Genomic DNA, 16,365 nt, shown 5'->3' with positions numbered 1-16,365 from the left:
ATACTGATAAAGTCATATCAGGGCATCTTTTAGAGTCAATTACCATCATTTGTTACATTATTTTTTCCCTTGAATCATTGCAGGCTCCAAAAACTCCTATAAATTGAAACATTTTCAAAATCGGGATATTTTAAAAAAGTTTACTGTTTTAGCATAACTACAGGGCCGTAGCCAGGATTTTTGTTCGGGGGGGGCTTGGGTGCAAAAATTCAAGGAGTATAAAAATCAGCAAATCATTTATACCATCACTTGGTTTGTGGTATAATTATTGAGATGAATTGTAAAATTGTAATGTAATGTATGCAAAAAAGTTTTCAAAGATTTTCATATTAAGTTTTCAATGTCTTTATTGAAGAAACTCCTTCGTCATTTTTTTTTTTCTTTATTTTAACAGCTAGTTTGTATTAAAGGAGTAGAGAAAGTGTTTTTTTTACATTTTCTTGAATTGTTTAGTTGTAATCCAATTTCGTGATAAACGTCGCTAAATTTAAAAAAAAATTAAAGAAATATCGATTTATCTAACCATAAGTATTATGTTTTCTGTATTTTATACTGAGAGAAAAACCCACGAACAAACTGGTAAATTTGACCTATTAAATTTTAAACCGTCTTAATTTTCATTTTCAGCTGTGTGATAATTGTGATGGTTTATCTGACATTTTTCATTTTTTCTAGCACAACATAAATGTACAGAACCGGATGGGGCCGGATCACTCTGGAGAGTTCCGGAGAGAATTGAAACCGCGGGGCGTAGAATTCAAACGAACTTTATTTTGCTGCACTCGTACACAGACCGAACTACTTCAACGGACACTTTATCGAGAAATTAAAAGTGAGAGTGTGTGCAACATGGAGTTAAACTCTCTGTGAAGTTGCTGTGAAGTTTTCCATGGCACTTCGAAAAGTTTGACTCCATGTTGCACGCACACACTCTCACTTTTAATTTCTCGATTGGGATCTGACTACAATTATACATGCAACATACATGGAGCGCATAGGTGCATTTCGCGCCACCGATCGCACAAAGCTGAGAGGGTTAATTCTTCATAGTGGGACCACAGAGAGTTAGAAATTAGAGAGAATGAGCGACTTCAGAACTGCCACCTAAACAGGCGAGAATTTACTGCGCGGGGTAGCACCAGCCGCGCGTACCACAGTACATCATTAGTCACCCATTTGCTTTCCTCTTCCAATTCTAAACAATAAAACTCATAACTGGAATATTTGTTTTTCTTAAAATTGTATAAACAAACATAAACAATGTTTTATTTTAATTGTAATTTTAATGAAATACAAAAAAATTAAATCGTTGAAATTTCAGCTTCTGAAGTGTCTCCATGGTAATTGGACGACCCTATAGGCCTATAATGGATATCTGTTAATAAATAGATTTGAAGAAAAAAAAATCAGTGCCTGTGTTTAATTTTAATGTGTTCAAAAATTTAGATAAAATGTATTAAATTAAATTTTAACGCCAAAATATTCAGTGGAAGAGTTGTTAATAATTCATATGTAACCATTTTTAAAATGCATATGTAACCGTTAGAATTTTCCTCGATTGCATCAAACATTAAAACGATTCATGTTTAACTTTAATATTCCGACTAAAAGCCATTTTCAAATTCATTCCTCATTGTACTCTGAAAAATTGGTCCAGAATTTGAGCAAAAATAAAATTTGAAAACATGACAAAAATATTTAATCAGATCTTAATTCTAAAGATAATTTTTTAATAAAATTTCAATCTATCGTTGCAGTGCTGCTTATCTTCGAAATTAAAAAAATATATTAAATTAAAAATAAAATTTTCTGATCGAATAAACGGTTAAATTTAAACCAAAGAGTATCAAAAAGACATTATTAAAGATATCCAGAGTCAAAATATTTAAAAGTCTATGAATTCATAGAAATCATTCATTTTTTATCGATAATATGCATATTTCGTTAAAACACAAAAATTAACATTATCCAATTTATTGAAAATAGTGTACAAACTGTTTAACAAGTATTTCAATGAAAATAATATAACAGCAACATCAAGCAAAACTTTTATTGTTCTTATCGTGTAAAGACTCAGAACCATTGGAGATTGATCTATTAGTTCCTGAGACACATCTTCTTGAAATAAAATAAAATGTACGATAAAAATTGTAAATTGTAACACGATTAACAAATTTAAATCTTCAATTCACGTATTTATTTATTTTGAAATAACTGTCAAAACTATATTAATTTTTAAAATAAGTTTTGATAACTAATATGATTTTTCAAGATAAAGGGGAAAAATAATGTAAATTGGCTGTGGTGCTTCTAAAACAAAAACACACAAATGAAATCCTTTTTTTTTGTGTTTCTGGGATCTAATCATGTTGAATAATTTAGGATTGTAACCATTTATTAAAATCGATGTTTGTTCAAACAATATCTTGACTCTGGGAATAAAATCCTGCACATTTTATGGTTTAGAAATTTTATATTTACGAAACCTTGCTAAATTAAAAATAAAGAAAACTTTATGTAAGAATTCATAAATCGATTAGTTTTATCCTGTAAATCTAATCTTAGTCTGCACTAGAATTCAAACATACCATTATTCGAAGCATCAAAAAATTAAGATTATTAAAACATAATTTATTGAAATGATTGAAAATTATTTTTTGAATATCTTTATTTAAAAATGATAAAAAATGTTTTTTTTATAATTTAAGGATTTTTTTAGTTGTAATTATTTTATAATTTTTTAAGTTTTTGATTTTTTTTTCATTTTTGGAATTTCAGATTTTTTTTAAATTATCATGTGTAATTATTATCTTAAATTTTTGTTTTAAAAGTAAAGAATACTTTATGTAAGAATTCTTAAATCAATTAGATTTATCCTGCAAATCAAATCTTAGTCTGAATTTTGCTACAAGAACTATATTTTACACTCAAACGAAATTTTTAAAAAATGTCCTGTTGTACGGAGATTCTTAAAACTCCATAAAAAAAATCTCAAGAAACGGTCAAGAAAAGGTTTACGAAAAGACTTCTCTTAAGCGGTACGCAGCTGAAAAGGAACAGAAACAAAAAGCGTCGTTTGATATTTCTTCGGGTGCAATATGTGTTGATGAGATTTTGATTTGTTTATTTGAATGCGACTGAAAATATAGTTTGAAAATAATGTATTCGCTTAAATAATATTGAAGAATTGCCTCATGAAGCTGACTGTCAAAACGCTGAATCTTAAAATGCTGAAATAAGGGAAAAGCCATTACAATAATCACTTAATTTTCTGGTAAAAATAAATAAATTTAGGAATACTAGAATTTAAACATAAAAATATTTAAAGCATCCAAAAATTAAGATTGATAAAATATAATTTATTGGATTTTGAATAACTTAATTTTAAAATGATATTTTTTTTTAGTTTAGGATTTCTTAAGTATTAATTATTTTATTATTTTTTCAGTTTTAGATTTTTTAATTTTTGGAATTTCAGATTTTTTGATATTATTCTGTTGAATTGTTATCTTAAATTTTTTATGTTTTTATTATTTTTGTCTTATACCAAAAAATTTGAAATCAAAAATTATGAAAATTTTGTAATTTGAAAGTGTAAAATTTTTAAATCTTTAATTAGCCGTTGCGAATATTATTCTGAAGTTTATGTCACTAAACTCTGACCAAAGTCGAGAGGGTTAAAAATCAAAACTATAAGCTATGGTTTTATTATTTTAAAAGTGTTTCAAAACACACTTTAAATCAGTACAGTTGTTTTGCATCATTAGTTTTCAAAATATCTAGCTGATGGCGAAATGCTTTTTTCGTGAAAAAAATCTTTCCACGGTTCCGCGACATGTTACAAAAATTATAAATATTTTTAAACGAGCCCAAACATGTCGTATATGATTATCAAAGCAGGAAAAACATTTCATATTTGTTTTCCGAACCGACCTGGTCGCTGGTCTTAAAAAGACTTAATCGAAATAAGTCATTTCCATTAAAATTGTGAAGCTATTTATTTTAAAAATATTGTATTTGCTCTCTGTTTTTTGGTCCATTTTAAAAATGTGGCAACATAAACTTTGGAAAATATTTACAATTGATATTCAGAAATAAAAAATTAAAAAAAAATAATAAAAGAAGAAATTTTTATATTTTCAAAATGCAAATTCTAATCCGAAAAATCCAAAAAATAGAAATTAAATAGTTCAAAATGAATTATTGATCAGAAATTATACAATTTGAAAATGATGTTTAATTAATTTAATTTCAGAGTTTTTGAATCCAAGCTTAAATTTTTTTAACGATTTGAATATTATTATCATTTTATTTCTTCCTTTAAAAATCGCAAGCTCATGCACAAAGTTAAAAATTAGTTGATAATAAGGATTCACTTAGTTGATATTCCGATTTTTGATATATTTAATAAAAATTGGAGATTGGCCACGGTGGAAACTAAAAAATGTGACCAAAAGAAAGCATTTTGGAAGAGTGGTTTCGGAAAAAAGGTTTAAGGTTAAAAAGTAATAAAAAAATACACACAGATATTTCTCAAACATTTTTCTCTAAGGTCTCAGATATGTAACTAACCATATTCTTAAAACCAAAACGATAAAATTAGAATTGTATTTCTGATAATAGTCGAAATTCACTCAAATGTTTTTCATATTCAATGCTTTCGTTTTTGAAAACAAAATCTAAATATTTTTGAGAAATTATGATAAATTTTGAAAAATGTAGAAAAAAACATTTGTTAACAGTTTAAAGGTTTTAATGCAAATAAAGGAGGGCTATTAATTTTACAGTCCAAATTCGACTAGCCGAAGCCTCGATTATCCAAAGTTTCGATTATCCGAAGTTCGAAGGACTTCGGATAATCGAATCAGGAACAAATGAAGTCGGCATGTTTTATTTGCTTGTTTTTAACATCAAATTCGGCATCTGCAACCACATTTTAGTTAAATATGAACAAATCTGGTGTTTTTTTAAAGGTCCAATACACAAAATTTTCAGTTTTTGCTTTTTGGGTGTTTTTTAATACCCCTGACGGTTTCAAAAGCACCCAAAAAGCAAACACTGGAAATTTGGTTTATAGGACCTTTAAAAAAAACACCAGAAATATTTCTTGACCTCCATTTCGGCCGTCACATTGAATCCAAAAAATCTAAATTATTTTATGGTTCTTCAGGGGTCATACTTAAGCTTTACAATCAAAAATAAGACAACAAGATCTAAGGATTTTTGCTGTCCCTATTCAGACTGTAGTCCCGATTCGCCCCAGATGACGGTTATTATTTCTATGTAGCCCCTTAGAGCAGTCCGCTCGGAAATTGCTATTTTCGAAGGTACTTTTTAGCAAAAAACCCAAAAAAATAAGGTGTCTTCGGGAAAGTTTTTCCAAATTTAAAGAAGATATTAGTTCTAAAAATTGGTAAGAACTGGATAGTTTTCGCGCCTTCCATTGGTCAAAAACTGAAACAGTTGCTTTTCTCCATACAATTTGACGATTTTGCCCAAACTTGGTGGTCAGTGGTCAGAAAAAGCTCAAATTTTGGACCTTAGGCTAGTGATGCGTAAATCTTTGATTTCAGGGGATAGCCCCAAGTAAGCCCAGATTTGGACCATCCTAACCAATGTAATGCTAAAAGTACAAAATAAATGAGATGTTACTGAATGGAACAATGTTAAAATCTGCAGCTCAATTTTTAAATATTGGATCCATAATCTACAAAAACTGAGCCCGGCAATGGACAGGCAAATTACTTAGTTTGATCAATCAATTCTTGATTCTCTATCTTACAAATTATTTCTGTGGAGAGAACACACAATCATTGATTTGAGATTTTTTAAGGTAGTACAATTAAAAAAAAAATGGGAAAAATTTCGGGGGGGGCTGCAGCCCGGTAGCCCCTCCCCTGGCTACGGGCCTGCATAACTAGTTAATAGAATGCGTAAAATTTGATCAAATTAATTGTTACACGTCTCAAAAACAGTAAGCTTGAAGGCTATTTACTTTTTAATCCATACAAAAATTCACAAGTGGCTCTTCAGATCACCAACATAGAAAAGTCATTTTTCCTTTATATGGCCTGGGCTGGGAGCAAATTGGAGAATTTTAAGTTTAAATGTGCTGTGACATTTTTTAAAGCTAAAGAAAAGGTTTTCAATGCATTATTTGTTTGTTTGGAACCTATTTATCATATACACATGCTAAATACATTGTAAATAGTCAAAACAGGCCCGATTTCTACCTAATAACAATGTCGCAATTTTTTTAAGGGGCCATACTGTATGAAAAAACGAATGATGCAGAATTGTTACTGAAACTACTCAAATAAAAGAAAATTAAAAATCTCGAAAAAAAAGCGAAATTGTAGAGATTTACTCAATTTATTTTATTATTTTTTTATTATAGAGTGTCTCAGCCGATGGCCGGCCATGGTCCAACTCTTAAAATAAATAAGTTTATGTGCTACTTTTCAAGGGGGCATAACTGTCATCACTTTTGAGTAAGTCATGCAGTTCCCACTTTTCACGAAATCCTAATACGTTATAATATGAGTGAGATAAATTTACCCTTCGTTTTTCTCAGCCTTTTTTTTGCATATGGGACATATATGCGAGCATGAACAGCTTAGATGAGCTTATTTTCTTTTGTGGAGCAACCATTCCTGTAAACTAAGAAATATCAGAACTGAGCTAAGCTAAGAACTAAGCTGAGATCGGCTACGCTAGAATTGACTAAAATCACTGGAACTATGAATGGTGACACTTGGTAATTTTGAACGATACGGTATAATTTATTTATGCCATTAAATCTATTGCAGCAGATTGTATGCAAATTAATCTAAAAATAAGTCATGCAGTCTACATCACCAAAGCATATGATTCATTTCACATTAGTTCCAGTTGTCAGGCTTCGGAGGCGTTTTATGTCATTTTGCCCATTTTTTATCCATTAAAATCAATATTTACGCGATTCTTATATGCAGCCGGCCATAAAAATAATTGAATAAATAATTGTGGGAGCAAACTCATAACAGTTTGGCATTACAAATAATTAATTTGCAAAACATTATAAAAATTTCCCCTTGACACATTTTAAAATAAATTATAAATTTAAATGTTTTATAAACCCTGAGTTGCGATTCGTTAAAAAAAATTGTCTATGCCAATACAGTAGCAAATTATCAAAGGGACGTAAATGACACCTTGGACATACCAGTTGAAAGATGTTACTTACATTATGTTATCAAATTGGCACATCTATTTGTCCACGATTATTTTTTTCTCGCCTTCTCAGCCTCACCCTCAGCACGTTCGTGAATGAACTTTGTCACGCCTGTTGTCATTTTGTCGGTTTTTCCGAGCAAGCAGTCATCGTTCGATGAAATGAGGATCATTGGCGTTGGCGGCTCGATTCGCCAAGGGGTCCTGACGTGGTGAATCATCTATTTTATTGCATATTTAATCCAGGTTCGCGCACGATCACGCCTCTCTGTGGCTGCGAAAAAAATAATCTCATAAGGTTCTCTCTTTTTGGATGCTGCAAATCCCAGAAACAATTTGCCCACTTCCGATTGAATCTTTCGTCATTCATTCATCCGTGATTAGATCCATGATTTGCAAAAAAAGCAACGGTTTTCCTGCCACAATTACTGTACTGAGGTAGATGCATGGGCGCTTCGTAGATATGACTCGTCCAACGCGATCAATGAATGAATATGGCCAAGTTCGCAAGAGACTGTCAGACCGTAAATGGTTCAGCAGATGTTTGCCTAATTGCATTAAACGTCCAAAGTCCACTGCAATTGCAATAAGCCATGGCGATGACAAGATTTCATTCAGAGCATCAATTGTGGGTGTGTCTTCGCAGTATTTAACTTCTTACACTTTAATAAATCTCATTGGGTTATTCTCTGTCAAGTGTCAACTAATATAGTTGTTATCCCGATACCTATCCGAATTTCGTGATACTATTTCTAAGATTTATTGGGTCTTAAAACAGCATTTATGCTCTAACAAAAAGCTCAAAATAGATCCTTAGAATAAATTTAAAAATATCTCAGCGTTTCAGAACAAAATATCTTGTTTGACAGTCCCAGTATCGTAAATAGTAGTACCGATAGGATTTCAATTTATTTTCGGAATATTTTCCAACTGGTAAGGTTTTTCTCGAGATTATTATTTTTAAAACATGTACTCTGCCCATGATCGCATAAATGTCCCATATGCATTTTCGTCACTTTTGAGTTATTGAAGCAGTTTGGTTCAAAATCGTGTGCTCTTTCAGAAGAGCATATAACATTCAGTACTTTGTTCTAGAAATCAGGAGAAAAACCAGTTTTTTCGTGAAAACTTAACACGTAGCCTTATGTGTGGGACAAACTTCCCTTGCGTTTTTCTCAGCTTGCTGTTTTTGCATATGGGACATTTATGTGAACATGGGCAGTACTGGGGTAGGCCACACAAAGTCCATGCACTTTTTTTGAAAAAAAGTTTTTTTCAATTGTGTTTAGAAAAATAGTTACGTTAAAAATTCTTAGTTAAAATTCCGGGGTGACTTTGATAGTCATAGTTTTTCTTGTCAAAATCAGATTTAAGGTATTCAAACGTTATTTTTGCAATTTCGTCGCAAAACGACTTACTTTTCCTGTCATTTTTGAAAGATGAAAAAGCCTACTGTTCTGTACCAAAAATAACAGCAAAACTTTTCAAAATAAATGCTGAAAAGTTCTACTTTTCAAAAACGAATCAAACGATTTATTGACAAAATACATGAACTTTTGACTTATAATTTCACTCAATGGGTTTTTTCGTAATTGCAAAAAAATGTTGTATGTAACTCGTTGCAAAACTTGTTTTTTTTTAAATCTTCTTTTTGCAACTTGTTGCATAAACTACTATTTTACGTCAAATGTACCATCACAAAGGTTGCTGATATAATTTTTATGAAAAAAAATCAATGTTTATATTTAGTTAACTAAGTTTTTACGCTTTTTAACAAAATATATATAAAATTGAGGTAATATTGTTTAAAAGTTGGAATTTCGCCTGAAATTTGTTAAATATTGTAATGTTCATAAATTTATCAATTTATATTGCATTTTATACTTGATTATAAGTACGAATCACAATTTTTCACAATTTATATGAAATTAGTTCAACTGAAATTGCCTACAAATTTGGAGATTTTTTTTAAATTATGTTTCAAAAACACACATTATTTATTATTTACAAACTTATTTTACCTTCTCCTAGAGGCAAATTGTCCAAAGAATCCGAAAATGCATTCCATTTCCCAATTCCCAATGGTACATTTGACGTAAAAAACAAAATTTGCCCACTTTAAATCCGAATTTGACAAGAAAAACACGATTTAATATCACCAGAGGTGAAATAGAGCCTTTCTTACAAAATGATGAAACTCCGACAAATATATTGGTGCAATTAATTTTTCAGAAACATAATAATACCACCCAGTGAGAATTTGACCTAAAGCTTCGAATCTGTTTAGGTTCCTCGAATGCATTTTTTTTTTAATTTCAGAGGTACATTATGGGTCGCAAGATAATTATATTTAATTAAGAAAAACATATTGGATTGACTTTATTAGACAAAAATAAAGGGTACTAAGTCTTTAATGTCAGTCTATGATTAACTTAAAAAAATATGTATCGAAATTGCAATTTGTCGATCTATTATGAGAAGCCAGAAAGAACACTTTCACGCGCAGCGTAAAACGCGCAAGCGTAAATGTGCTGGCGTTTATGCTTCGACTTGTCGATCTTTCGAGTGAGAACGAGAACGAGCCGGGACTTCAAATTTGATGTTCAGTATATGAACCAAAAATTTAATAGGAAAAAATAGGGTAAAAATAAGACGTAAAACACTAATATGGCTATATCTCTGGAAATAAATTTTGGAAAAGCTTCAAATTTTGGGCCCAAGCAGTTTATGGCGCATGTTTTTGAATGGCTTTTTGTTTGAAACTGAATTCTTTGAATTTGGTATTGCTATCTGTAAAATAGTCCAAAAAATACCTTTAAAATGGCTTCGACCACATTTACTGGTCGAAAATTGTGAATCGAAAAATAGAATGTTCGTCTACGACCCCACGGCTACAAATTTGAACTATAAAAATTGTGGGTTTTGCGAGCGGTTTCCCAATGATGGAAGACACAAATTTTTAAGAGCGGATACAGACATCGCACAAGTATTTTAGAAAAAGAACTTTCAAAAATCGCTTTGAGTTCCGTGTTTCGGGCCAAAATTCAATCGAAAGAGCGCATCAAAACCTTCAAATTAGTAATAGAATTTTTTTCCGGGACGATTCCCCGCCGTGCACGATTTTTTTAAAGTTTTTTGAGAAAAGCGTTTTTCTAAAAGCAAACCTTAAACCTTTCTTTTGTAAGAAAGGCAAAACTAAGACTATCAAAGTCACCCCAGAATTCAAAGTAAGGATTTCCAATGCTGTTTTTAAAACACAAGCGTGGCTGTGTGCTTCTGGCAGATGCGACGAATGAAGCTAATGTAGGCAATCTCTAAAACTCAAAACTTAAAAATTCGATATCTCTAGAACAAAACATATTAATTTCTGTCAATAAGTGATTCTTATGTAAAATTGGCCGAGGAATACGATGGCGAGGTCAAATAAAAAAAAATAGCTGGGGTGTTTTGAGATACGGCCATTTAAAGTTTTCAATTGCGCAATACATGTAGAAAAAATAAATTAATCAAAATATCGCGGAAATGGATTCTACGTCCAATTTCCTTCAAAATTGAGTCTAAGACCGACCTTCTAAGATATGTGGTTCCTGAGCTATCGCCGTTGGAAACTAGGAGGTTCGCTCAAAAATCGCCAAATAGTCGATTTTTTGGGGAGGTACAAAAATGGAGCAGATGGTCCTATTTGGATGAAATTTGGGATTCTTGCATGTTTAGATAGTATTAACAGCCAAATGCCAAATTTGAGCAGGATCGGAGAGGGTTATTTTCAAATGCTGTGACGCTTCAAATGGAATGACCCATTTGGTGAAAAATTTAAAACCGCGAAATTGTACTGAATCCTAAACTTGTCAAATATTAAATGGGCGTAATATTTAATGTTTGGCCCTTTTGAAATGTTAGTCTTGTTTTAAAAAAATTCTGAATATTTTTTTTGAAAAGATCAGAAAATTTCACGAATGTTTCATGCATTAACATTGAAAATCGGACCATTAGTTGCTGAGATATCGACATCTGAAAATGGTGGGTTGTTTTGGTGAGACTTAGAAAACTTCAATTTTCGTGTTTCTTTTTCTTAAAGCGGCTGTATCTCAGCAACCCGAGGTTCAATCTTCAATGTCTCTTAGACAATTTTATAGCAAATTTTCAAAATATATTTTTAGAAATGATCGTTCATGGTCACTATTTTTAAAAATCGAAAAACTGCAAATATTTTGCAAAATCAAACTTTTGGTGGCTATATCTTGAAAACGAAGCCCTTTATCAAAAAAATTGTAAAATAGTTTTCTATTGCAAATTAAATTTTGCATTAAAAAATAACTTCAGATTTGTTTGTGCATGAAATTTCGATTTTTTCCAAAAATCCCTATTTTTTCAAAAATTCATAACTCGGCGGCAGATTTTTTGACCATGTTTCTCTATAACTCAAAAGTTGCGGATTTTTGTCCCCTAAAACATATAAAAAAATCTCGAAAATCAAAAAATACGTATTTTGGGAAATTGAGTTTTAGTAAAAAAAAAAGTTGATTAAAAAATCTGCAATTTTTTTTCCGTGTACCTATTTTTTCTCAATAGTCCTCAACAATGCCTACAACTTTGCTGAAGACACCAAATGGATCAGAAAATTCACTCAAAAGTTACAGCTGTTTGAATATTTACATACCATTTTTGTATGGACAGCAGCCAAAATTGTATGGAGACTTGTATGGGTGAACCAATGACACAAAATAGCTTATTTGGTCATAGGGAAGGCCCCCACAAAGTTTGAGCCAAATCAAAAAATACAAATAAAATCCATTTCCGGTTTTGGTAGAGAATTGCTCAATAGAATAATTTTCTAATTGTACATCATGCCGAAATAACGTCAGAAATCCAAACTTCTTTACCGTACCTAATGCAAAATTTTCCCAGATTTGCGTTCTGCAGGTAAAAACATTCCCCGCCCCGGTTTGCCAACCCTGAACTGATGATTCACCGCTGGCTCCATGGCGTTATATTTATAGTATGTCTAGAGCGTAGAGTCGTTTAGTAGCGTGCGATAGCTCGTCCCAGAAGGGTACGGACATTCTGACTTAACTTTACTGTTTGTGTAACTGAAAGTAACAACGGTTTAAGCCGAGGGTAAGTGGCGCGAAGATGATAATTGATCTTTAGATAAGTGGTACCTTGGACGGTCAGGATAATTAGGCGAAATCCGGTGGGCAAAGTGCAAGTGATTTAATCGAGAATGCATATATGCAGACGTAATGATGAGGGAAGTCAGGTGGAAACCCATGGGAAATAGTTGTGATACCGGCGAGTTTAAACCTAAAGTGCATTAACATAGTGACGCTTAGTAAAGAACTCTACGCATGGGATTCATTAAGTGAGGGTAGTTTTTACTTCACCTGGCATTTTGATAATTGTGAATGTGGTCATGCCAAGTTTAGGGAAAACTTTTTTTATTGTGGCTTTGTGAAGGTATTGAATCTATGAAATAAACAAAATATAAACCAATGTGACAGTTTAATGTGATTTAAATTACAAGTCCATCAAATACAGAGATAATTCAACATTTCTCGTCATTTAAGCAAATTTACTTTAACGGTGCACATCAATCATAGCTTTTCGCACCAACAAAGTTTGTCTTTTTTTTACAATCAGATTGTTGCAAGGATTTGGTCCGTAAGTTTGACAATTTTTGAATAAGAAGACAACAACTTCCGTGGTTGCAATGATCAGCGATTCAAAAATTTAGGTCGTCAAATTTCATGCGATGCAGAGGAAAGAATCCTAAAATTTTCCCAGCTGCTGATTAAGTTAATTTAGTTGTGACTTTTTCTTCACCTTTCTTCATACAAAAAATGTGGTGTGTTGAGGTGATTGTTTAACCCTCTACAACCCAACCCCGCCTTTAGACGGACTTCGATTTAAAAAATTGCCAAAAATCCATTTTTCAACCAATTTTTGATCTTTAAAAAGCATTGGAAAGAAGAATTCTTCAAATTTTAGAAAATTTATGGGTGGGAATTTTGACTTGTTTTATGTGACTTTGCCAATCTTTTTAAAAATGTAATTTTTTTAGGGGTCAACTTTGGCTGTGTTTTTTACTAACATTTCCTATATTTTAAGTAAAAAGAAGTATGCAGTAATTTTTCTAGTGCCCTAGACTATGCCTCAACGCATTTTTTAACAATTTAAATGTTCATGGTGACATTTTATAGCAGAAAATGTAAAAAACAAGCAAAAAATTTAACAAGTGACTGTAAAAACATGAAAAAATTAGATAGGCAAAATTGAATGATAGGAGATGGTAGAATAGGCCAAATACTACCAAAACCAAACATAAACTATACAAGATAAATGCAAATTAAAATACTAAACATGAATCAAGAAAAGTATAAAACAAGAGAAGTAAAGTTTTTCGTAGAACAAAAGTTGCTCAAAATGACCTCCTGAACAAGGATAAAATAAAAAATTTCGAAAAATTTGGGCTGTAGAGGGTTAAGTACCCAATCATCAATTTTGAAAATATTTTTGCTTGCATTAGGGTGATTCCATTTTTCCGAAAATAACCTTTTGTGGTACCACGTTCACAATTTACTTACTTTTCGGATGAAATCGCCTACTTATCATCACCAAAAACAACAGTGCTGAAATATTTAGTTCGGAAAAGTTCAACTTTCAAGCACTTGTCTGGAGAAGTGATACTTTTCAACACTGTTTTGCTTTTTTTAGTTGACCAACCCGACGGACGACAAATTAAGGCAGGGAAACAAACTTTTGATTGAAAAATACTATTCACAATTTTTATAATAACAATGAAACAAAAAAATATAATTCCAAGAACATTTCATAACGATCAACTATTTGTATTAATTCAAAAGCCCTTATAAAAGTAAGGAAAGGAAAGTAATTTTTTTTCTAATAAAATGAGTTAATTCTACAAGATATTTTACCTTTACAGTTATTCAACTCAACAGTATTTCAGAATCAGACAAACTTACAAGCAAGTCAACCACAAAAAGAAAAACTTTTCAATCATCATCATGTTTTAACAAAATCCAAATATTTGTTTTTGATGAAATTTCTAAGAGGAATCTTCCTTAAATAAAAAAACAGAGAAGAAAAATCTATAATGATACAAAGCTTTGTACAATGATCCTCGGCACCTATCCATTTTTGGAACCTCAAACCGCATGCTTCCACGTGACTGGTACTGTGTGATTGATTTTCATTTTGTGAACTAACACTTGATCATATCCTGCATGCGTTGTACATTTCCTGTTTTTAACCACTCAGTAATCGATAACTTATCAATTTGTGAAGAATTACTGGAGACCAACTGCTTAAATGAGTTAATAAATATTAATAACGACACTAAACTGGCTCCATCTGGATGCGCATGCATTACGTATTAACTGCTCTAGAAATGGAAAAACCCAATACCTCACCCACAGAAGTTATCCTTCTCGGCGATATATTTATTTATTTATTTTTGCGCAGGGTTGAAGTCAATCTGTTGATTTTTTTTCTACTTCTTAAATCGAGCATGCACCCACTCTCTCTAAAATAGATCGTTTAGAGGTCATCGGCCTGCTTTCTCTGCTTGTCTGTGACACAGACATAAAGAAAAATTCTTCGCTGATAGTTGGAGCTATTAAATCTGCTAGGAAGAATGTGACAACACGTTCGCTCACGTGGAGATTTCTATAGACAATCCATATTGTTCAAACAGGTCGGCGTAGAACGACTTACGTCAACCTTCTAGCGCTATTAGAGCTTTTCCGTCAGGTAATTTCCATCTGATTGATTGACATTGCACTCTCTGTTTGTCTTCCAGAACAACCATGCGAACGACGGCAGTCCTCATCTTTGCGATAATTTGCTGCGCAGCAGTCCCAGCACAATCGCAGAACCCACAAGCAACGTTTACCTATCTACTTAGACGTTCGACCACACCCAACCCTCGGAGGCTTGCCAAAACCAGCACGGGTCGGCTTTCGAGCAGATCTTCGGCCCTTACCAGCCCAACTGCGGTGACCCCGGCCAGAAACGATGCCCAACTGTCGGCTGCCGTCGCCGACCTGGCCTTTGCCATTGGGCAGCATTCCAACGATCTGGACGTGGCTGCGGACATTTTCTCACCGGTTAGCATAATGGCCGTGCTGAATCTGCTGCTGCTGGGCGCCGAAGGCACGACCTACCGGGAACTGCTTGGGGCACTCCGATTGGGGAATGTCCCCATGAAAGAGTATCACCCGAGGGCGGCTGGAATGACCCGGAATCTGTTGGCGGAGAATTCGCGCGAGCTGGACCAGCTGGCATGGAAGGGAAAAAACTGTGTGGTGTACGAGTACGAGGATGATGAAGAGGAGGAGGAGGTACAGCCCGTGAAGTCAAAGTGAGTAAAAAGGACAACATTATTTTATGCAATGAAACTTCTATTCATCATGCAAATATTTACGTACCGACGAGCATGACACTATTTGCATTATCGAAATTCATAGTAAAACTAAAATTACTTCATTACTTTCCTGATTCATCTGAAGAGTTCAGCAGAACTCTCCAAAAATCACCGAAAATTTTATAGTAATTCCGGTTTGTTTTGTTCCAAAATAAACGTGATGAATATGCTATTCAAATATTTGTTTGCTTCCAATAATACGAAATTATCTTTATGTTATGATGTTTAATGCTCGTGACTGAATCAACTGAATGTCAAGATCTAAACAAACTTTCGTCTGATTCACCGACGACCATAAAATCCTGCTCGTACCATCTGCTAATTGGTCGTCGTCCATCACCGTCGGCCCACTTCAAAGCAGCTTGCACACTTGGTCTCTGACTAACCGGCTTAATCTCGTTTCTTCCAGAACCAAAGAGCTGCGCATCGCCAACGCCATCTTCACCCAGAAGCAGCTGCCAATCAACGCGAAATTTGTGTCCCTGGCCAACCAGCTGTACGGCGCGAGCACTCAGGCGGTGAACTTCTTAGACTCTCTGTCGACGACCTCCCTCATCAACAAGTGGGTGTCCCAGGCCACCAACGGTCGGATCCGCGAGGTCACCAACGGGCAGTTCTCGCCCGAGACCAACATGGTCATCGCCAGCTCGCTGTACTTCAAGGCCACGTGGATGACGGAGTTCACCGCGTACGCCACCCGACCTCGTGAC

The 16,365-nt window shown here is 33.2% G+C and overlaps 1 protein-coding gene across 1 annotated transcript in view; it reads left to right on the top strand.

Moving 5' to 3' along the window:
- The window catches only part of LOC6044471, a 34,392-nt gene that overhangs the window by 17,134 nt on the left and 893 nt on the right, over positions 1 to 16,365 (top strand). The window contains exons 2-4 of the mRNA XM_038250784.1: positions 14,969 to 14,982; positions 15,032 to 15,592; positions 16,065 to 16,365. The exon at positions 16,065 to 16,365 is cut by the window's right edge and continues 893 nt beyond it. Coding sequence (XP_038106712.1) covers positions 14,969 to 14,982; positions 15,032 to 15,592; positions 16,065 to 16,365 — 876 coding nt within the window. The remainder of the gene's footprint in view (positions 1 to 14,968; positions 14,983 to 15,031; positions 15,593 to 16,064) is intronic.

Source organism: Culex quinquefasciatus, chromosome 2 (genome assembly GCF_015732765.1).
Source record: "Culex quinquefasciatus strain JHB chromosome 2, VPISU_Cqui_1.0_pri_paternal, whole genome shotgun sequence".
Lineage (NCBI taxonomy): Eukaryota > Metazoa > Arthropoda > Insecta > Diptera > Culicidae > Culex > Culex quinquefasciatus.
The sequence above is the reverse complement of the archived record's forward strand: the minus strand, read 5'-3'. Positions and strand labels throughout refer to the sequence as shown.